Raw genomic sequence first — 22929 nt, 5'->3', positions numbered from 1 at the left:
CAACAGAGGAGGTAAAACTCGGTCCTGCACTGTCCCGGACCTGAAGCCCTTTGCCACTCACCCTTCACTCTGTCCCCAGTCACTGCGCACACACAGGTGTCTGTGAACAGGGTCAGGGGCATAGCCTTCATAGCAGCTGCACTCTCCTGTAAGTGAAAAGAAAAACAATTATTGTGAAGTAGAGTCTTCCCAAATAGGTGTTTCTCTGGTTTGCCTGTTTTCCCAAGACTTATATGAAGTGAGCCGCTTAGTTTTAGAAAAGGCACATGGAAAGAAGGCAATCTGGTCCATTGACCACTGTGGTTAACAGAGTTTATTCCTTTGTTCATTCACTCATTTATTCCTTCAACAAGTCCTGGCCACACTCTGACAGGCGCTCAGCTCAGCAGTGGAGATACAGAGGTCAAAGTTGTAATCCAGCTGCTGAAGGAGCTCACAACTTAAGACAGGGAAACAGGAAGTGATCAGGTGGCTACAAATGGAGGTCATCTTTTCAAATATTAAAATTATGATAAAGTGCATTTATTCTAGAGGTATAATCAGAAAACTGAATTATCTCCATCTGAATGAAGAGGTCTTCGCTTTCCATAAATCCCAAATTAAACGTCACTATCTCCAAGAAACCTTTGATTTCTCCCTTCAGAAAAATCCTGTCTGTAGTCTCCTGGTTTTATTTTGGGTTGTTTTTTCACTTTAAAATTGTTTTTCCCCTCCTCCCCTTCCCTCTATTGCCATCTCTTCTCTTGTCCTCTTTTCTCCTCTCCCTCTCTCTTGCCATTCTTTTTCATTTCTTTCCCTACCATCCATTCATTCATGAATCCATCCATCCATCCATTATTTTTTTTTTTGGGCCATGGCTTACGCTTGGTTGCATGAATGCTTGCTAGCATTATACACTGCCTTAAGTACATTCTCTCACTGGCCAAGTTCATTTCAAGTGGCCAGCATATGTCCCATTTCCTAGCATATCTTCAGAGTCCAGAATCCTAGAAGTGATTTCAGAATCTCTCTGTCCTACTCCCACCTGTTGTCATTTATTCTCTACTGTATACTTAAGGTATAGAATTTCTTTTTCTCTTCTTTCTTCTTTTTTTGGGTTTTTTTTTTTTTTTTTTTTTTTGAGACTGAGAGTCTCATTCCATCACCCAGACTGGAGTGCAGTGGCATGATCTCGGCTCACTGAAACCTCCTCCTCCCAGGTTCAAGTGCTTCTCCTGTCTCAGCTTCCCAAGTAACTGGGATTACAGGCATGAACCACCATGCCCAGCTAATTTTTGTATTTTAGGTAGAGATGGGGTTTCATCATGTTAGCCAGGCTAGTCTCGAACTCCTGAGTGATCTGCCCACCTCAGCCTCCCAAAGTGCTGGGATTACAGGTGTGAGCCACCGTGACTGGCCTAAAAACATTTTTTGATTTAATGAGTTACTGCTTTTTTCTCTAAGGTGTATTTGTGGGATGCTTAAAGATGGTTTACCAAAAATAGATTCTATTTAAAAATGTGTTTGGGTAATACTACCTCATTCCTTAAAGCCAGTGTAGTGTGATTCTCCATCAGGGTGATACATACACGATTTTCACCAACTTATTTTCCTTTGGGAGCCTTGTTGGTGGAATGACTCACAGGATTATAATTCTATGGAAAATCTCTTGGGAAATGCTGGTAGGAACCGCCCTGACTTTGCCTACTGCCTCGAATAGGGTCGGTCTTAACAATATGAGTTGAATGAATAATCAACTATCTGTTATGGCTCTGGTAAATTTCCAGGTTAATGAGTTTGGCTTGTCTTCTTTCTCATCTTCTTGTAATCACATTTTCTCTCTCTCGCTGTATGTCTCTCTCTCTCTCACACACACACACACACACACAGATAAACCTGTCACCCTTGGATCCTACAGTGATCCTGATATATAGGACCCAAAAGTTTTCAAATCATGTCCATGGAAATGTATTACTTCACAGAGATTTTGGGACTATGCAAATTTTACATTTTACTTTTTTCTTAAAAGTTTTCTTTTTACATTTTTAAAAATATAAAAACAAGAATAAACACTTTTTTTTTTCAGATATCACATGCCAGAATTTAGGATACTGAAGAAAGTATCAGTTGCCAGATAAACTTATTTTATGCAGGCTTCAGGGAAAAAAAATAATCTCCTGTTATCTTTGTTTCATCTAAAAGGATACTGAGGATGAATCAAGGTGCCAACAAGCTCATGCTATTTGCAACTACATATTTTGTGAATCAGGATTTTCTCAACTTTATACAACTAAAACAAAATATTGTAGTAAATAGAATACTAGGGTAACACGGGTTCTACAACTATCACCCTTAACTCTGGATTTTGAAATGTATGTATTCATCAAGTACACTTACTGTTCTCTCTGAAGAACTGTAAGTGTTATATATTTGACCTTATATGAAGCATTCTGAGTGTTTAAAAACACCGTAACTTGTTTTATAGATGACACTGCCGCTTCATCTTTGTATCCCCAACACCCATTGACAAATAGGCTGCGCTTCATGAATGCTGCCTGAACAAAAACTGGTAGTAAGACAGAGTATGAAGTGAAGAATAGGTCAGAGATAGTATTCAAAACATTCAGAATGAGATTGTTGAAAGACACAAGGAGAGAGAGAAGACAGGTCCTTTTCGTCTTATCTGCTTACGGGAAAAACAAGGAGGGCTTGCTCACAGGTAAAAATGGTTTCTGCACTCCTCCCCTGCAGCATCACGCCTAGGGTCTTCCACCAAGTGGAAGTGCTGTAAGTACTGCTACCTAATGAACTGATTGTTGCCAGAGGTAAGGGGAATGGAAGGAAAAGGCTAAGAGCCTTGAATGTGGATGAAAATAATTTACCAAAGGGGGGAGGGGCAGGAGTCACTAATGATGTGTTAAAATGCAACCGTTCCTTCATGAAATCTTCACCACTTTAAACACGTCTAATATTAAAGATTAAAAGTCCTGGGATTTGTCCTCGAGACTCCCAGGACTGATTTATGATCTGCCACAAGCCACAGGCCTCATGATTCATAATGGCAGAGGTAAAATGGTTACCTCTGGCAAAGGAGCAGGAAGTCAGGCTGGGGTGGGCGAGGAGGGGCCAGCAAGGAGGATCCCTCTTCTTTATGGAAAGGGCAAAGGCTGAGGTCCCTGTCTCTCCTGCAGTGACCTGCAGGAAATAGCACAGTTCACTTCTTTCCTCTTTCTCTCGGTTTTGGAAATACTGGTGAGATTGAGAAATTTATTCAGAAAAAGGGTGCTGCCATGTTTTTCTTTCCTCCTTGTGTGCTTACCAGGCAAGTTTTCCCTGACTCACAATGGATCATTAGTTACTGATGCTCATTATACAACAAATACATATTTTGCAATTAAGAGGCATTCACCCTGGAGACCCCCATGAGGCTGCCTGGAGAACAGAAAGTAGGCAGACGGAAAAGCCCCTGAGTGCTAGCAGCTGATGGACACGGTCCCATCCTCTTGCTCTCTCCCTAGTTGTGTGGCCTTAGTCACCTTTTTGGTTTCAGCTTTCTCATTTACAGAATAGGGATGATAGCAATGTCCATTTCCTAGAGCTGGTATAAGAACAAATTGAAATAGTAAAGAATAAAGCTAGTGGCTCAGGTGACAATTAGTTGATGGTGAAGAAGTGAGTTTCTGGGTACTATGCACACTACATGAGTGCAACATACGAATGTAACAAACCCGTAAATGTACCCCCTATATAAATAAAAGTTGAATTTTAAAAAAAGTGTTTCCTTCCCTTTAATTCCAAGCTGGCCACTGGGTTCTGATATATGTTTACATTTAGACAAAACTATCACCCCTAACTCCTTACATATTAGACATGTACAGACACAAATTACCTCCTTTCGGGGCCTCAGTTTCTCCTTCTGTAAAATGGAAGGTTGGAGTAGATCACACACCAGTTCTGAGCACCAAGAGTCAGCTGTTTGCATTGCCTTTCCAAATCCCCAACCTCTGCTTTCCGGATACTGTTTGTTTGAGTTTCAGCTGCAATCATTCTTAGCAGCAGCCTGGGTCTCTAGCAAGATCTCCATCAACGCTGTAGGTATTGGCTTTACTGACTCTTGTTTCCTATTTTGCTGGCTCAGCTAAATCTCCACTGTTTGCAACCAGGCATTTCCTTCTTGTCAGATGCAAAGCCTCTGACAGCCAGAGCTGAGGGTAGTTAACCTCTTCCCTGGGTGAGTCCTTTCTTCAACTCTGCTTCTGCACACCCAGAGCAGCAAGGCCATCAAAGAACAGCTCTCCAGGGATGCACGTAACCGGGCTGACTGTGAACTTTCACACTCCCTATCCCTGTAACTTTAGTACCTTCCTTGCTCACTACTGCATCTCAGCACCTCCTGCATTGCCTGGTACAGAGTAGGGATTCAGTAAATAAATGCTAAATAGATGAAGGGATATATGTCACAATAGTAATGCCTATGCCAATGGAACAGGGCAATAATTTTTACTTGCCTGTTCCCCCACCAAGCTGGGAATTTCTTGATGGCAAAAACATTTTCTTAATCATCCTGTATTCTAATAATTAGTATAGTGCATGATAAAGGGTAGGCAAGTCATTTATTGAATGAATGAATTAGTGAATTCATACATATATCATGACTACCATGAATTTAGGCTGAGTTCATTTAGAATAATGATGACTCTGCTGAGGACTGGAAGAAACTTTCTATATCCAAGATAGGTATTTGCCAAGGAAACAAAGAGTGCAAACACAAGTGCTGATGAAATGTCTAAAATAGAATTTTATTTCACATCAGAGCAGAAAAGACCCTTGAAGTCCAGCTAGTTCAAACTTTCCCAGTTTCATTATTCAGAAGAGGAAACTCAAGCTAAGAGAGTAAAGGAGTTTGTCCAAATCACTGGCCTAGCCTCTGGGCCAGCCAGGATGAAAACCCAGGGCTCTCGGCTGCCACTTCAGTGTCCTTTTGCTGCATTGGTGGTATCAATAGTTCAATGCATTCTGAAGCCTTTTGTAGCAATTTTTTTGTACAAAAGGCTTTTTTGATATTACCAAGTTTTCTAAAAATGAGAGCATTTACAAATGGGTATTATTTAAACAGTAAAATGAATTTGAAATGCCCATAAGTGCATTAAAGACATACATTTATGTGTTGTTAATAATGGAGACCTAAAAAAAGAATTCACTCTCTTCGTTATACTGGTTCTCATAAGGGAATTCAATTAGATGGTTTTCAATCTGGCTAGTTACCAGAACTGTGTTATCAGCAGTAGATGAGTTGTGCTGGTTTTAAAAGATTTAGTCTTCATGTCTCCAGGCTGCCATTTGTTGAGGTCTCTTTCTATGTTGTATGCATTCTCAGTCCAGAAACTCTTGGGTAAAAACAACAGAACGCCTTGATCATGAACCATCTGTGTTCATCTCCTGTGAGGCTCTTCCAAACAGGACAATGCCTTCTTGTTAATCACATAAGGCCAGTAGGCTGGTGAAATGGTTCAGAGTGTGAGTGGGCCTTGAAATCACCATGTACTGCATTCAAATCCTGGATCTGCCTGCCACTTCAAGTTTGTAAGAACCCGATACATTGCTTCTTCTCTCCCTGGCCTGTTTCCTTGATCTGTACTGGCGCTGATATCATACACCTGTGGAAAGGATCAAGCGCTGTATTTGAAAAATCCTCAGCACGGTCTTTGGCACATTTCTTCTTGCTGAGGACACAACGGCTGTTTGAGTCCATACAATTATTGTTCTCGGGTAGGAGGGGCCCATCCACTATGCTGTTTTAGTGGAAAGGAAAGGTGCTTAGAATGAAGGATGGTCAAAAATCCAAGGTATGCCCTTCGCAAAACCCAAAAGACCACAGTTTCTTTATCTGTAATTTGGGGTGTTTTTAAAAAATTATTATTATTATTATTGTTTTAGAGACAGGGTGTTTCTCTGTTGCCCAAACTGGAGTTCAGTGGTGCAATCATGGCTCACTGCAGCCTTGAGCTTTTGGGATCCTCCTGCCTCAGCCTCTCAAGTAGCCAGCACTATAGGCACGTGCCATCATTCCCAGCTAATTTTTAAATATTTTGTGAAATGAGATCTAACTATGTCGCAGAAGCTGAGGAGAGTTTGAATGAGATAATCCCCAAAGGTGTTCCTGGGTTTCCAGAGCTACGAAGACATGTTGCCTGTGTCCGTGGCAGGCCCTGCTGAAGGAGGTATGGGTATGGACAAGGCATAAGCTAGAGGCCGCTGCCTCCTCCATCCCAGCAGTACAGAGGAGCTCATGGCTTGCCCATGAGAGTGCAAAGCCTCCTTCATAAGCCATCCTGGCTGTCTGACTCCCCTCCCCAAACCCTGTCATTCTGTTATGATTCCATTTTCACTTGCTTCTAAGTCAGTCATCACTTATCACCACTGGCCAGGGACGCTGCCTGCTGTTCACTTTCTTATTTACTCTTCTTGTCACTGTGGTTTGAAAAGGCATCTCTCTGGGCCCTCAGAGCAATAAACATGGCACCCTTCCCCATTCTGACTCCAAGTGGGCCACCTTGGGCCTCTTCACCTCTGTATCTCTGTAACTCAACTCAAGGCCAGGCAGGTAGTGGGCAAAGCATGGGTTGGGCATAACATTGTGAGGGTCTGCTTTGTGCTAAAAATGGTGTGTGACATTTGACATGTGTCATTGCATGTCACAGCCATGACTAGTACAAGGAGGAAGGTACTGATGCCCTCCTTGTAAAATGAGGAAACTGAAGCTGAGACTTGACTAGTCACTTGCCCTAGGTCATAGGGCCAGGTCTCCAAAGCTCATGCTCACTTACACCACCACAAACACCACAACAACAAATATAACCACAAGGACAATAACAAGGACAGCTGCCTTTGACAATGATCACGTGTGAGACACTGAGGGTCATTTCCCTGCAGTACTTAATTATGCATTTGCTTCTTTGCCACGGTTAATTGTGGGAAGAGTACATTTTCTTTCCTGCCCTTTGTCTTCAGACATGGCATATGACTTGCTTTGGTCAATGGGATGATGACATCCAGGACTTAAATAATCAAAGTTTGAAATGTATTTATGTGGATAGGCTTTGTGTTTTGCACTCCTGCCTCTTGCCATGAGAAAAAACACCTCCAGGCTGTGGCTGGTCCATGAAGGAAGACAGATGTGTGGAACAGATCTGGATTCATCCTCAGCTTAGAGCCAAGGGCAGCTGAGTGCTGGCTAGATCAGTCCACCCACATGTGTGACAAAGGAGAAAAAGATGCTTACTTATAGTTGTTGACAATAAAATATGATTGCTATGCAGCATTATTTTGGCAAAAGTTTCTGATGTACTTTAAACCTAGATGTCCACATCTCTATGACTAATGGTACCACTTTCTTTCCTAATTGAAAACTTCAGAAAAACTTCTAACTGGGCCCTATTTTGTACCCTCAGCATCTGAGTGATATCTGAATCCCACTGACTCTACCTCTTTGGTTTTATCCAGACCCATTTATTCCCATCTCTCTTCTCTGTCACTGGCCTAGTTCAGGCCCTCAGCATTGTCCATGTGCTATGAACTTATTTTCCATGTCCCTACATCCAATCTGACTGTTGGCCAGTTATCTTTTCAAAGAACAGCTGTACCCACAGCCTTCCCCAAAAACTCTCAGTGGTTTTCAGTTGCCTTCAGGGTAGAGGTCATATATACCAGTCTAGCATTCAAAGTCTTTCATTATTGGCCCCAGCCAATTTTTCCAACCTTATCAATAACTCTACCTCCCTGTGGCTTTTATGCTCCAATATTTTCTGAGTCTATTGGTAAGAGCAGGGTCTCTTGAGACCAACCTTCAGACCCTTTGAAGCTTCTTTCAGCAGGTCTGCCTTGGTTCTACCCACGGGTACCACTCAGAGATCCCACTCAAGCAAAGCCTGAGCCCTAGAGAGAGACAAAGTTAATGAAGGACAGACGAAACGAAGAGGGAGAGGAGAAAAGGGAAAATTAAGTGGCAAACAATTATTTAGTAAAAGAATGAGGTAATTTGGGCAGTGTTGAGTATAAGTAATGTCATCAGGGGATACATTTTACAGCCCTGAATCCTCTGCAAATCATTCTACCTTTCTGGACCTCAGCCTTCCCATCTGTAAAATGAGTAGGTAGTATTTGGATATCCCACTTTTCCAAATCTTGTTCAAATTCTAGCCCTTGATTCTTCCTCTAACATATTCTGGTCTTGTTTCTTGAAATCAGCATCTCTCTTGTGATTCAGGAAGCAGGATAAGTTTGGGGGCTTGGGGAAATGGAGGCTTGGTAGGCAAAGAACACGATTCGAGTGAAATAACAAGAGGATATAATTAGAAGCTTTATGAAATGAGGAAGATTCTTTATAAGTCTACTCAGCCAAATGTGTTGTGTGACCTGAGGCAGTTCCCTCCCTCCCTGGGGCTCAGTTTCTCCATCTGTATAGTGAGGAGGCTGGTCTTGACATCTGAGCAACCTCACATGGGTATCTCTGATGTCCCTTTCTTCCTTATACTGCTGGTGTGAGACCTTCAAACCTTGCTCTTTCCAAAGCACTGACACAAATGTGGACTCTGCATTGTAGCTGCTGGCCCCTCATTGTCATTCATCAGCACGCCTCTGAGAGCACAAAGAAAAAATAATCAGAGGCTGAAAGGTTCTGGTGGCACAGGCTGGTGATCAGGTCTGATAGAGATTAGAGTCCTTAATCAAGGCTACATGGGGGCTAATTGGTGTTGGCTCAGCTCGTGTCGGCAGCCCATACGGGGTGGTCAGGCTGCTGGGAGGCTGCCAGCCAGGCCCCATGAGGGACCCCACTCCAGGTTCTCAGCCAGGGCAACCTTTTCCACTGGCCCCATTCCCTTTCTTTCTAGCCTCTTCCACCTCTGAGTGTACCACACACATGATTATATAGTATTAGTGTCTAGGAGAAAAGCATGTGGCAAAGAGCTTCCTGCAAAATCATGGCTGATTAAGGATGGAGTGGGGTGAAGAAATCTCACTAATAGCCTGGAATGGACACAGAGCAGATATTTCCAACAATCCAGAAGGCTCTGGCTTCAGTTGATGAACACAGGATGCTTAACATGCATGCACAGAGCTGGGCCTGCTGATGAGAGGCTGGCTTCTCCCCACCCTCACTGTACCCCAGAGCCCTGCAACCTCTAAGCTTCTCAGATGCACTGGGAAGGCATGGAGAGCAGAGGGACACAGCCTGGTAAGGGGAAAGGCGTCAGCCTGGCAACCAAGGCCATTGGAAGCTGAATCCTCTGTGGCCTGCATCAATCACTGCAGCTCTGGGCTTCATCAGAAAATGGGCATCTTAAACCCGATTTAAAAAATTGTCACAGGGATTGCAGACAATATATTAAAAACAGTTACTGCACCGCCAGACGTGTAGGCAGCACTTGGTGTGTTGTAGTGTCGTTATCGTGACTGCTGCCAGCACTGCTGTACTTGCTGTGCTGTTGTCCAGGCTGCACCCCTCCCCCCCACCCCCCTGAAGTCACGTTTCCTCCTTGATTTGGTGCCCTTGCCCCTCTGAGCTGTAGCTGCCCTTCCAGGCTTTCTGCTGTGTTAGTTCCTCCTTTTCTCCTCCCTACCCGATTCATCTCTGTTCCAGATCTTACTGCTGCGGACCAGCTACCCTTCTCTGGATAATTCCTCTATACCTGGCACAGGGGAGATGGAGGCAGAGAGATGAATCCATCCTATTTTCCTACCTTCAAACAGCTGGCATTGGCGTAGGAAGACTTGGAGGAAAATACATCACTCCACAACGTGTGATTCAGGCTAAAAGAGGAGTGTGCGCAAAGAGGTATAGGAGCCCAAGAGAGGATTGTTGAGTTCTGCCCAGGATGGTGGCTCACCAATGAAAAGGGCGGGTAAGAGTAATAATAAGAGAAAACCTACAGGGATAACTACCTGTCAGGCAGTGTGGGAAGTTCTTTGTTTAGATTAACTCACATGATCCTTCCAACAAACCTACGAGGTAGGCTCTATTACTAACTCCGTCTTGCAGACAAGGAGATAGAGGCCCAGAGGGGTAGTACCCTGCTTGCTGAAGGTCGCAAAGTCAAGTGTGCCAGAGCCAGAACTGGAATCCATCTAGCAATTGTGCCGCTCCAGAGATGGTGCTGCTGTCCCCAGGCTGCACTGACTCCCTTTCCAGGGGAATTAAGAGTTTTGCAGAGAAAACAACAGGGACGAAGGCAGGCCACGGTGTGCGTGGAAAATGGTGGGCCCTTTTGCTTTGCTGGTTCAGTGGGGTACACTGCAGGCACAGACAGAAGGCTTAATGTGCACTGAGGAATCCTGCCCTGGTTCTGCAGGTATGAAGAAGCAGTCCCTGATAACTGCCACATCCCCTCTGCAAAAATACAGTCGTGCCCCCTTATCTACAAGATGAGTTCCAACCTACCCAGTGAATGCCTGAAACTGTGGATCGTACTGAATCCTATTGATATGGTTTGGCTCTGTGTCCCCAACCGAATCTCATGTTGAGTTGTAATCCCCGGTGCTGGGGGAGTGACCTGGAGGGAGGTGACTGGATTATGGAGACGGACTTCCCCCTTGCTGTTCTCACGATACTTACGAGATCTGGTTGTTTAAAAGCATGTAGCCTTAGTCAAGGCTACATGGGGACTAAATGGTGTTAGCTCAGCTCATGTGTGCAACCCAGGTGGGGTGGCCGGGCTGCTGAGAGGCTGCCAGCCAGGTCCCATGAGGGTGTCTGCTCTAGGTTCTCAGCCAGGGCAACCCTTTCCACTGGGCCCCTTCACTCTCTCTCTCCCTCCTGATCTGCCATGTGAAGATTGTGCCTGCTTCCCCTTCACCTTCTGCCATAATTGTAAGTTTTCTGAGGCCTACCAGCCATGCTTCCTGTACAGCCTGTGGAACTGTAAGTCAATTAAAGCTCTCTTCTTCATAAATTACCCAGTCTCAGGTAGTTCTTTATAGCAGTGTGAGAACAGATTAATGAACCCATATTTACTATGTTTTTTTCCTAAATGTGCATATCCATAACATTTAATTTATAAATTAGGCACAACAAGAGATTAAGAACAATAAATAAAAATAAAATAGAACAAGTATAACAATCCACTGATATCACTAGTCTCGCAATTGGGGCCATCATTAAGTAAAATAAGGATTATCCAAACATACGCACTGTGACACCTTGACAGATCTGATAACTGAGATGGCTACTAAGTGACTGACTGGCAATTAGCATATACAGCGTGGATACTATGGACAAGGGAATGATTCATATCCTGGTGGTTTGGAGCAAAACGGTGTGAGATTTCACCACACTACTCAGAATGAAGCCCAATATAAAAGGTATAAATTGTTTATTTCTGGTATTTTCCATTTAATATTTTCAGACCACAGTTGACTGTGGGTAACAGATACTGTAGAAAGTGAAATAGTGGATGAGGGGGAACTACTCTAGTCATTCCCAAATGCTGAATTCAGCTGTTAGGGTGACGAGAGACAAGTTTAAAAGTAGAGGAGACAGGCACTGGAGTCAGAATGGAAGTAGAGCTATGCATTTGCCAATCAATAGCTCAGTGACTTTGTAAAACTTCTTGTCTCCACCCAAGACTCAGCTTCCTTATTTCTAAGTTAATCATGCCAGCCCTTCTCATTGAGCAACCCAAAAAATGGGCTCCATAAGTATCACCTGCTATTGCTGTGACTATTATTAGGGAGCTGGTGGCTTTAATGTTCTTTCCTGACCATGGCTCTTATTCCAGACCTCTTAGAAAAAGGCACTTAGAAAAAGGCAGATACTAAGAGATGCTCATGAAGTTTGTTAATCATGATCAATTTTGATCCACCTTTTTGCCTTTAAGCCACCTAACCACCCTGTGAAGCAGGTGCTCATATCCTGATTTTACACAGGAGGAAACTGAAGCCCGACAGTGTTCGATGACTTGACCTCAGTTCATATAGCAAGAAAGCAACAGGGTCAAGATTAGAACCCTGACCTGCTTGACTCTGAAGTCAGAGCCCCCCACTGCAACTGTACCATGTAAGATGAATGAATTCAGCACAACCCAGTGTCTCATCAAAATGGCCATCTACCATATTTCTATAGGAGCTTAAAGGAATGCAGATAAGATCATGCTATGTGGTTGCCCACTTCATGGGATCCTGGAACTCTCTTTTCCTGCAAGTTGCTGGGTGGTCTTACTCAAGCCACCTCATCTCTCTGAGTTTCATCATTCTGACCTAAAAGATGGGGAACACAACTCTGTTCTCCCTTATTCATGAGAATATCATGAGGATAAAATATATGCTTAAACCATTCAGAACACATGATGATTAATAATTCAATTCCCTGCCTGAACAAAACCTGAAACAGCAAAGTGAAATATACAAAATAAATTAAGCCAAGGGTAATTATTCATTTTGCAAAAGGGTTCTTCACTCCACAAAAGAGATTCATTGATATTTTTTTTCCAAGCAGCAGCTATCTTTGAGAATTTAAAATCAAATTCCATTAATACAATTGTAGCAAAAATACTAATGATTTTCCGGAGTGTACTTTGAGTGCAATGGGCCATACCTGTGTGCCCTGCCCATGGCATCAGACAAGGCAGTCTAGAGACCCAGAAGGGGTCAGAGAGAACTGGGACCTTTGCTTTTCTCTAGTTAGGAATTTGACAAAAAAAGAGAGAAGCTGGACTGTGTGCTCTGAGGGGTTCCTTTCTCAGAGTGACCTCAGCCTCAATTGCAGGCAGATGGTCAGGGTCACAGCTAGCTTCCCCAGGAAACAAGAGGATTGCCATTTCCAGTCTCTTCCATCTGGAATATTATACCATTTTACATAATGTGTACATTCAGCTGAACCCAGCTAATTTTCACTTTGCTAATCTAATTTCTGATTATATTCATTTTTTTTTTTTTAACCAAGTTTTGTTTTTGTCGCCCAGGTTGGAATGCAATTGTGTAATCTCAGCTCACTGTAACCTCCACCTCCTAGGTTCAAGCAATTCTCCTGCCTCAGCCTCCCAAGTAGCTAGGATTACAGGCACCCACCACCAGGCCCAACTACTTTTTGTAACTTTAGTAGAGACAGGGTTTTGCCATGTTGGCCAGGTTAGTCTCAAACTCCTGACCTCAGGTGATCTCCCTGCCTCGGCCTCCCAAGGTGCTGGTATTACAGGCATGAGACTGTGCCTGGCCCCCTGCCCTGCTTCTGCTTTATGTTTTCTCTTTCTCTTCATCTCTGTCTCTTTCTGTTTCTCAAGTTTGTGTTTTTGTCACAGCTTCGGTTTCTCTCTTTGGTCTCTGCTTCTGTTTTTTCTTTCTCACTCTCTGTGTCTATGTTCTTTACTATTTGACTTTCTCTATGTCTCCTTTTCTTTTAGAATGCTCTGCAGCAAAAATAACTTGAGTTTAGAGTCAGAAAGGTCCAAGTAAAATCCCCAAATCCACCTTAATGTCCTTATCCATAAATATAAAAGAGAAAAAGTATGGTCTGTCTACTTGAAGGTTCAATATGAAGATGAAATAAGATATAGCATGTAAAGGTGTCACCAAAAAAGAGTACAGTCATTTCCTGTTAAATCAATTTCCCCCTTCCTTCTTTTCTTCTTAAAAGTTCTTTTGTTTGTTTGTTTGTTTGTTTGCTTTTAAGATAAAGTCTCGCTCTGTCACCCAGGCTGGAGAGTAGTGGCATGATCTCAGCTCCCTGCAACCTCCGCCTTTTGGGTTCAAGCGATTCTCCTGCCTCCGCCTCCTGAGTAGCTGGGACTGCAGGCACATACCACCATGCCCGGCTATTTTTCTATTTTTTAGTAGACATGAGGTTTCACCATGCTGGCCAAGCTGGTCTCGAACTCCTGGCCTCAAGTGATTGATCTGCCTCCCTCAGCCTCCCAAAGATTGGGATAACATGCATAAGCCACCGCACCTAGCCTTTCTTAGAGTTTTTTAACTTCCCTTCTTTCTCTTCCCTCGTCTTCCCTTCCATTCACTCCACTGTCTTTGCCCCACTCTCAAACAAGCACACACACTACAGCCCCCACTTTCCGGCAATGATTTAATAGAAGAACAGTGCAGGTTCCCATTACCAAGGCTCTCATTCTTTTACAAAACATTTTTACAGTACATTTCCTGGGATATAATGGAGAATCATTGTGAATAATTAAAATTAAGCAACGTGTGTCTAAGCAGCCTGTATCAGGCTTCACTGTAGAGTCAGACTTCATTGTCAGGTTCATTTTCAGCCATTGGAGAGTGTGATGGGCTGTTTACACCACACTGGGTAAGGTCACCTGACCTTACCTGAGTTGTGTGGGGCATTTTGAATTCTGGATGCCCTGTCCAAAGGAAGAGTGCTGGTGTTAGCAACATAAATCCATACCCCAACTGCCCATCGCATACTCCCATTTTCTGGTAGAAATACAAACCATCTAGTGAAATTTTAGAGACCATTCAACATTGTAGCCAAAAGGCAGGGACATAAGAGACCATTCAGTACTGTAGCCAAAAGGTGGGGACACACACACACACACACACACATACACACACACACAAACACATACTCCTCCTTCTAGTCAGAGGCCTTTAGTCATCCACACTGAATCAAATGCTGCCTTCGGTCAAGCAAAAGGAGAGAGGACAGTGTGCTGCAATGGGCAGGCTCCCTACAGGCAGTATCAAATAACCAGAAAAGGCAAGTGCTACTGCTAAGTGCTGTGTTTTAAATGGTTTCCTAGAGGTCCTTTCTGCACAGAAATCTGTCCTCATGCCTTCCATTTCATCACGATTAAGTCTTTTGTGTGTTAAGTATTGCCAGCTTTGGGGGGTTCTTTTTGTCCCTGATCCAATAATTTCCGTATGTTGAACACATATATTTTCCATATAATGTAGCAGGTACTTTGTACTGATAATAATTGTCACAATAACTTAACAAAGGTGAATACTTCTCCATCTTATTTAAAAAAGCAGGAAATTGAGGCTTGGAGAAATTAAGTGATTTGCTCAAAATTATACTAATAGAGGCAGAGCCCCTGCTCAGCCTCCACCAGTGGTTTCCCCATTGCATTCAGGGCAAGATTTCAGCCCTGGTCTGTCTGATTTCAGTCCTAGGCTCTTTTCATGTTGCCCTGACTGCCTCTCTAAAACAGAGCCCAGCATTCATGCAGCTTGATCATGAGCTCTTGGAAAGGGCCAATGGTGTATCTTTTGCTTCTCTCCCCAGTGCCTGACTCAATCTTCAGGCTCAGTCGATGTCTATGAAACAAAGACATTAATGAAACTTATGAGGAACTCACATACCCCAGACCCTCTGCACTGAAACACTTATTTCTATGAATGCGTGTACCTGAGCACATCCCTGCAAGACAAGACCAGAAAAGTAATGGCAGAAACCAGTACCATCTTCACATGTGGCAAGAGGCCATGCAAAAGGTAATGGCTCAAGTTTGGAGCTGGGAGGATGGGGGTTTACATCCCAAGGATAAAATATTTTGACTGCTTAATATGTTCTCAAGAGGAAGGAAATTAAGCACCATTATGGTAGTGTGGGAACCTCCTCTCTGCCACTAAGTTATTGAATTACTAAACGAACCCTCCCAAAACCTCAAGCTAATCAGGTGTAGAAGGAAGCCTTGGGCCAGATAATAATCTGTAGGGCTCCTCTCACCCCTGGAGACTTTTGTTCTATGCCCCCACAGTGCTCAGCCCTATTCGTCATCTCAGCGGAGTCTTTAAAGGCTTCTCAGAAGGGGTAGAGAGGCAAGCGTCATTAATTAATATTTTTCCCTTCCACATTTAAGAGGGCATTTAGAATTGTGTAAGGACAGGGTTACCATCTAAGAATGAGTGCCTCCTTGAAGTTTTTGCCTGAGGCACCTCATTCAGTTCATTCTGGTCCCAGTCTTGCCTCACAAAAGGATCAGCAAAGCTCTATTCACCCTCTCACTTGTATCACATACCCACTTCAGTGTTTCTCTTCTCCTTTCATCCCAAGTTGGTGTTGTCATCTCCTAGGTCCTATCTTTAGAGATGGTATAAAAACTGGGTCTTGAGCTCAAACACATGCGGGACACACAACGAGCAGATTCCTCAACTCTGATGTCAAAGCATGAAATCAGTTCACCAGAATCTCCCTGGGCCAGAGACAGCAGCTTCTTTGTCTAACTAACTCCGATACTGAGCACAATGCCTGGCACGTAAGTGATGCACACTAAAAAGCAAAGAATTAAATACAATATCTGGATTCTGAATGCTTCTTTCTGCCTTGGCTTTTCCCACCCCGATCCAATCCACCACCATCTCTGGCCTGGATTATCATATCAGTCCTCCCATTAGTCTCCCTTCCAACATGTTTACCTCTGTTCCTACAGATGTTTCCTCAATAGAGATCCAGAGTGATACTCTTAAAATAGAAGTTAGATGATGTCACCCCTCTGCTAAGACTTCTCCAGTGGTTCCCCATTGCATTCAGGGCAAATGAAAATGCTAATGTTTTTACAGCGTTCTGCAAGGCTCACCCAGGGATTCTGGTCCTCTGATGACTCTGTGATCCCATCTCCTAATACCCTTCTAGTACCCAGTTCAACCTAGCACATTAGCCTCTATGATCTTCCTCAAATATGCAAGGCACAGTCACCCCTCTGAGCCTTTGCACAGGTTGTCCCCTTTACCTACACCATGCTTTCCTCAGATACCCGCAAGGCCTGCTTTGCTCCCACACCTTTTCAGTTGTGCTTGTCTTGAACAGTCTGCTCAAATTTGCAACCATTTCTGCAACATGTACAGCCCCCTCTTTCTGCAGGCTTCTCACACACACTCCTCATCTTCTAACCTGTGATACACTTTATCATGTTATTCACTATAATTTTATTACTATATATGGTATATACAGCAATATAATTTCATTACTATAGATACTATATATAGTAATAAAATATATGTTACAATATATAGTAATAAAATATATAAATTACTGTATTTAGTATACATGGTAATAAAATATATTTAGTAAATAACATTATAAAGTGTATCACATATTATATATAGTACATATTTCTACATATTCATATACTGTATAAATGTATATATGTATAAATTTATATACTGTATATATAGTATATATGTATATATAGTATAATGTATAAATGTATATATAGTAAATATGTGTACTATATATAGTATGTACATGATATATATATATATTTTTAACTATATTACTATATATATTTTAACTCTGTGCCTGTCCCCTGCCCCACAAGAATGTAAGTTACATGATGGCAGAGTTTTTTTGTTTTGTTTTGTTTCTTCTGTCAGAGCCTCACATCCTGCTTAAATTAGGTGCTTGATAAATATATACTGAACACTGAATGAACAAATACATTAATGAATGAATAAATACCAAAGCCGTTTTTTCAACTTGGACATCAAAGCATTAAAGGAATTCAATAGACCAGGAATTGGCAAAATTTTTCTGTAAAGAGCCAAATGACAAATATTTTCAGGTTTACAAGCCATAGGGTTGTGACTACTCAATTCTGATGTTGTAGCACAAAAGCTGTCATGGACAATATGTAAGCTAATGAGCATGGCTGTGTTTAAATAAAAATTAATTTACAAAAAACCAGCAGTTGTTCTGTAGGCTATAGTTTGCTGACTTCTGCACTGGACTAAACATTATTAGGTAAGGCAGTGGGTCTGAATTTTCTTCCTGTTGAATATCCATACATAAACACAGCACAGTGTCTAACACAGCTTTGCCACTCAATAACAATTTTGAATGAAATGAAATATATATGAAATGTAGTTCTGCTCTTCCCTCTGTCACAGCATTGCCTAAGTGAGCTTGTTGCAACAATGGAAATGCTCTATATCTCTCCAATATGAAAGTCACCAGCCACATGTGACTGCTGAGCACCTTCAAATATGGTGAATGTGACGGAGGAGCTAAATTTTACATTTTATTTTATTTTAATTAGCTTATATTTTAATTTAAATGGCCAAAAATGGCCAATAGCTACTGGATTGGACAGTGGAGTTCTATCACAATAATTCTTTTGCTTCATGATTCAGTTCTATTATCTTCCACCCCCACCAGAGGAAGCTTTCCCTGATTGCTAAGGCTCACAATAACTGACCTTTTTTTAGGATATATTCATTTCACTCAATCCATGTTTTAGTCACAGCTATGATAATACCGAATGTTTGTTGAGCTTTAACTACCAGGTATTGTGCTCAGTGCACAATACACTTTATCTAGCTCAGTCCTCATAATTACCCTCCAAGGTCTGCCGTGTTGATAATCTTTCCCCTGTTTTACCTTTGAGAAAAACAGAAGTGTAGGAAGGGTCAGCAAAGTGTCCAAAGTCGTGCAGGACCCAAGTGGGCTGGGATTTGAATCCTCATCCATTTGAATCCAGAGTGCAAGTTCTTGACCACCACAAGATGCTTATTAAGTGTAAACACTTGTCTTGGTCCATGTTTCATGGGTGTACATGCTATCTATCCTTCAAGAGATCAGGAATCAGTGGTTTTCTTCATTCTACATATTTCAAAGCCAGAATACTGGCTTTCAGTAAAGATTTTCAGTACACAGAATTTCAGAGCTGGAGAGTACTCAGGGAAAATCTAATGGAAATGCCCTTTGTATTATAAATAAAGAATTTGAGGCTCATAGAGAAAAGGGGACTTGTCAAAGGTCATACCATGGGTAAATTACAAAGCTGGGATTAGAGGCCATGGAGTTTTTCTCTGAATTCAGTATTTCATCTTTCATGTGCTCATTCCACCATTCACTTTTAAACATCAATAGTGTGTTGCACGATGGGTTGGGAATGAGGAAAAAGCAGTGGATAATGCAGACACAATCTTTGCCTTTATAAGGCACACAGATTTTTAGATAGCTAGTAATTGAACACAGAATGACACAAATACATGTATCATTCCAGGTTGTAATTATGCGCTGATGGCATAGGGTTGTAGTTCAGAGGGTAAATTCTGAGGCCAGACCTGTAGGATTCAAATCTAGACACTATCACTTCCTAAATGACTTTGGGAAAAATCCACTAACTGTGATTTAGTTTCCTCACCTGTAAAAGGAGATGATAACACTATTTCATCACATTAATTCTAAGGCACACAACTTCTCACATTTTATTTTTATTTTCATTTTTCATTTATTTTTATTTTTATTTTTTAGATATAGAGTCTCACTCTGTAACCCAGGTTGGATTGCAGTGGTGCGATGATAGCTCACTGACACTTTGAACTCCTAGGCCCAAGTGCTCTGCCCACCTCAGCCTCCAAGTGGCTAGGACTATAGGTGCATGTCACCATGCCTGGCTAATTTTCTTAAATTTTTTTAGAGACAGGGTCTCACTATGTTTCCCAGTCTGGTCTTGAACTCCTGGCCTCAAGTGATCCTCCCACCTTGACCTCCCAGAGTGCTGGATCACAGTTGTGAGCCACCACACCCAGTCCCCATATTTTAATATTCCTGAAATGAGGACTTATCTGATAATTATTAGTATAGTATGGTATAGTATGGTTATTATTATTGGCAGCATTTTTTCTTAGTGGTACATAAACTATATATATGTGTGTGTATCTTAACTTATTTAAAATATAATCACATCTACCTCACATGGTTATTGAGAGATTAAATGAGATAATATATGTAAAGGCTTTGAAGAGTGACTGACACAGTTGCCACTGTATAAATGTGCACCATTATTACTATTTACTATAAAGGAAAAATAGAGAGCACTAATGGAACATAACACATTGGGGAAATAAACTAGTATAGAAAGTCACTTCCTTGAGGAAATGACATTTTAAGTTGAAACAAGAAGGATAAGGAGGAGTGAACCAACTACAGAACACAGTTTGTACGAAGTGGGGCTGGATGAGGAACAGATTGTCCCATGAAGAAGAAACAGCACCATCACTAATGCAATTACATTGGCTAGAAGAAGTGATTCACCATTAACAAATATAGAACTCTTTACAACATGGCTTTATATTCTACTAACACTCTCAATTCCAACCTAGGCTTCATTATCATCTTTTTTCCCATACATTTGTTTATTGATAATATATTTATTGTAAGGTTTTACATATATATTTAGAACTTTCCTGGATTTATTTTTTAAATAGTAGGACATATGCCATTTTTAGAAAACCAACATGTTTTTTAACATAGTTTTTGGATAAAATTAAATATACTCTCTAATTTAAATGTCAGTAGATTGTATTTATGATGTTAAAATCTGGTCTTAAAAGCTGAGCACTTCCCTTTTTTTGTACGTATAATCATCAGAAATACCTCAGGCTACCTTCTTCCTATATGCAGCTTTGTGGTGTGAGATTTCAGATCTCTGACAACCTTTTTCTTTCAAGTTCAGAAGCAAAGGTTGCCTTGGACTTTCAATGGGACTGGCAAGTTCCCAATAAGAAAAAGTTTTCATAGTCTCTTTTGTAGTTTACCCTAACCTTCTTGACCTTCTAAATTTTTTAACAGTCAGGCCTGTTGCTTGCTTTGCAGGCTCCCTGAAATTTTATGACCTCATCCTAGACACAGATTGTCCTTTCTTAAAAGACCTTAAACATCTTCTACAACATAACATTTTATAACACATTTAAACCAAATATATCAAAACTACCAAACAGAGATAAAAAGTAGTTTCCCTACAACTCATATATGCTGTCACACAGTTTCTTCTACCTCTCAATTCTGTATTGTTTCCTTGCCCTCAATTCAATTCAGTATTTTTGTTTTTTTCAAGTCAACTTAATCTGTCAATTATTTGTCCAAAGGATTCATGCCTGCCTCTGAGAATTCTATACAAATACCTATCAAAGGGGGAATCCCAGAATGCCTCTCTTTTCTCAATGCTAAGCAAATTTCCTCACATGCCAACTCCTTAAAACAGCAGCTTGGCCAAATCCCAGCAGTGATACTTAGTAAATATATGACCTTGAGAATGTCAATCAACTGCTTTAAGACACAGCTACTTGTATCGAAGCAACAATAACTACCTAGAAGTGTTATTATAATAACTGAGAATAGCTATATAAAGTCTTTGCATGGTGCTTGATACACAATAAGTGTCTAATAATTTTAGATGTTGTTATTGTCACTTCAGTGTTCATGTACTTCTTGATATCTCACCAAAATTCCATTATATGTCTTTTGACTATAAGCTGTATTTGGTTGTTGTCTAACACTCCATCTGCTACATATAGATAATGAATCTGCATTAAATGGATTAATCTGATGACAGGAATGGGATTTATGAGTTACTGACTTGTTTCATGGAATGTAAGCAGAAAACTTTGGTTTCTTGTTTTTTTTTCAATTACTTTAGTTGGAAAAGATTTTAAAAAGCTTAATTCCATTATCTTTCATGCCAGAATAACAAGGTATCATGTTCATTAATCGATAATAAATTTAGATGAGTTTTGTTTAATTCAGGTTCTAGTAAAGTTCATGACAAATGAGTGGTGAGTTGGAGAGCAATATGGGTTCTGAGGATCAGAGAGACTCATTTCCTGGAGGATATCCCCAGCTGAGGCTCTCTGGAATAGCAGCATGGTTAAACAAGGACTAATTCTAAACGTATAAAGGGAAGAGTTTACCTTATTTGAGTTCAGAAAAGACCAGTGCTGCTCAAGCAGGGGAGAAGGTGAGTTTCAGAAAAGGATTAGGTATCCCTGAGAAAGTGTTAATTTAGCAAACACACACTTTAGCCAGCGTATTGTCAGCACCCTGAGAACTCTCCATGGTGCTGACACAAGAAGCTACACCTTACTCACTGAACAAGCTTTGACACTTTAGCAGCTGAAACTTGATTTCCATTCATCCATTCATTCATCCATCCATCCATCCATCCATCCATCCATCCATCCATCCATCCATCCATCCACCCACCCAAGAAAAGATGTATTGATACAGGAACTGTTTCATTTCCAGATACAGCAATAAACAAGGTGAGCAAAGACCAAGTCTTTCTATAATGTATATACTCATATACAAATGTCCCCTCTTCAGTCTGCCAGAAAGTTGGTTCTCTATAGACAAATATCAGCATATTTTACTGTGGATTTTACCCACTTATTACCATACTTCACTATATATGCTCTACCACCTACAAAGCCCTAAAGATACCATTTCCTTCAAAACAGGGAATTTCTCCATCACTGTAGATTCTTGGAATTTATAGCTTCATAAAAATCCTGTATCCCTTTAAACTTTAGTAACATAGAGCTCAGCAAATACTAGAAACAATCTGTAAGCATTAGAAATATTTAGTACAATATAAGATTGCTATATGACATAACCACATACAGTATATTCTCATTTCATATCCTACTACAAATGAAAAGTGACTGCTGAAGACATGGAAATAAACTGAATGTAATGGTGAACATGACTGAAGTTCATATCAACTGTGGAAAGAAAATTCAACTTGTATAAATGCCATTTACAAATTGTTTCAATCATACATACATGCTAAGTTATTAGTGCTTAAAAGGTCATAGAAACATAGATTTTGAGCTGGAAAATATCCTAGAAATTATTTAGATTTTTAATTTGTATCATGCCACTAATTTATGGTGTGACACAGGGCAATGGGCTTAGCCTTGGTGGCTCTTGATCTCCTCATTTAATTACACTATATGATGGCTAGGAACTCTTCTTGCACTAAAAATATGTTCCCACTCATCACTTTGTTGAAGAAAAGGAATCTGAAGTTAATGGTGTGGCATACTCAAGGCCAAATGGCAAATTTGTGGCAAAGTTGACATTAGGATTGAAGGTTGAAGGTTAGTAATTATTTTCTTTTTTCTTTCTTTCCTCTTTCTTTTCTTTCTTTCTCCCTCTCCTTCCTTCCTTCCTTCCTTCCTTCCTTCCTTCCTTCCTTCCTTCCTTCCTTCCTTCCTTCC

At 41.2% G+C, this 22929-nt stretch overlaps 1 protein-coding gene across 1 annotated transcript in view; it reads right to left on the bottom strand.

Annotated features, from left to right (window-relative positions):
- ASTN2 (astrotactin 2) overlaps nt 1–22929 on the bottom strand; it is a 982181-nt gene that overhangs the window by 542307 nt on the left and 416945 nt on the right. Inside the window, exon 8 of the mRNA XM_011950063.1 lies at nt 62–146. Coding sequence (XP_011805453.1) covers nt 62–146 — 85 coding nt within the window. The remainder of the gene's footprint in view (nt 1–61; nt 147–22929) is intronic.

This window comes from Colobus angolensis, unplaced genomic scaffold, assembly GCF_000951035.1.
Source record: "Colobus angolensis palliatus isolate OR3802 unplaced genomic scaffold, Cang.pa_1.0 Scaffold301, whole genome shotgun sequence".
Classification (NCBI taxonomy): domain Eukaryota; kingdom Metazoa; phylum Chordata; class Mammalia; order Primates; family Cercopithecidae; genus Colobus; species Colobus angolensis.
This window is presented reverse-complemented; position numbering and strand designations above follow the sequence as displayed.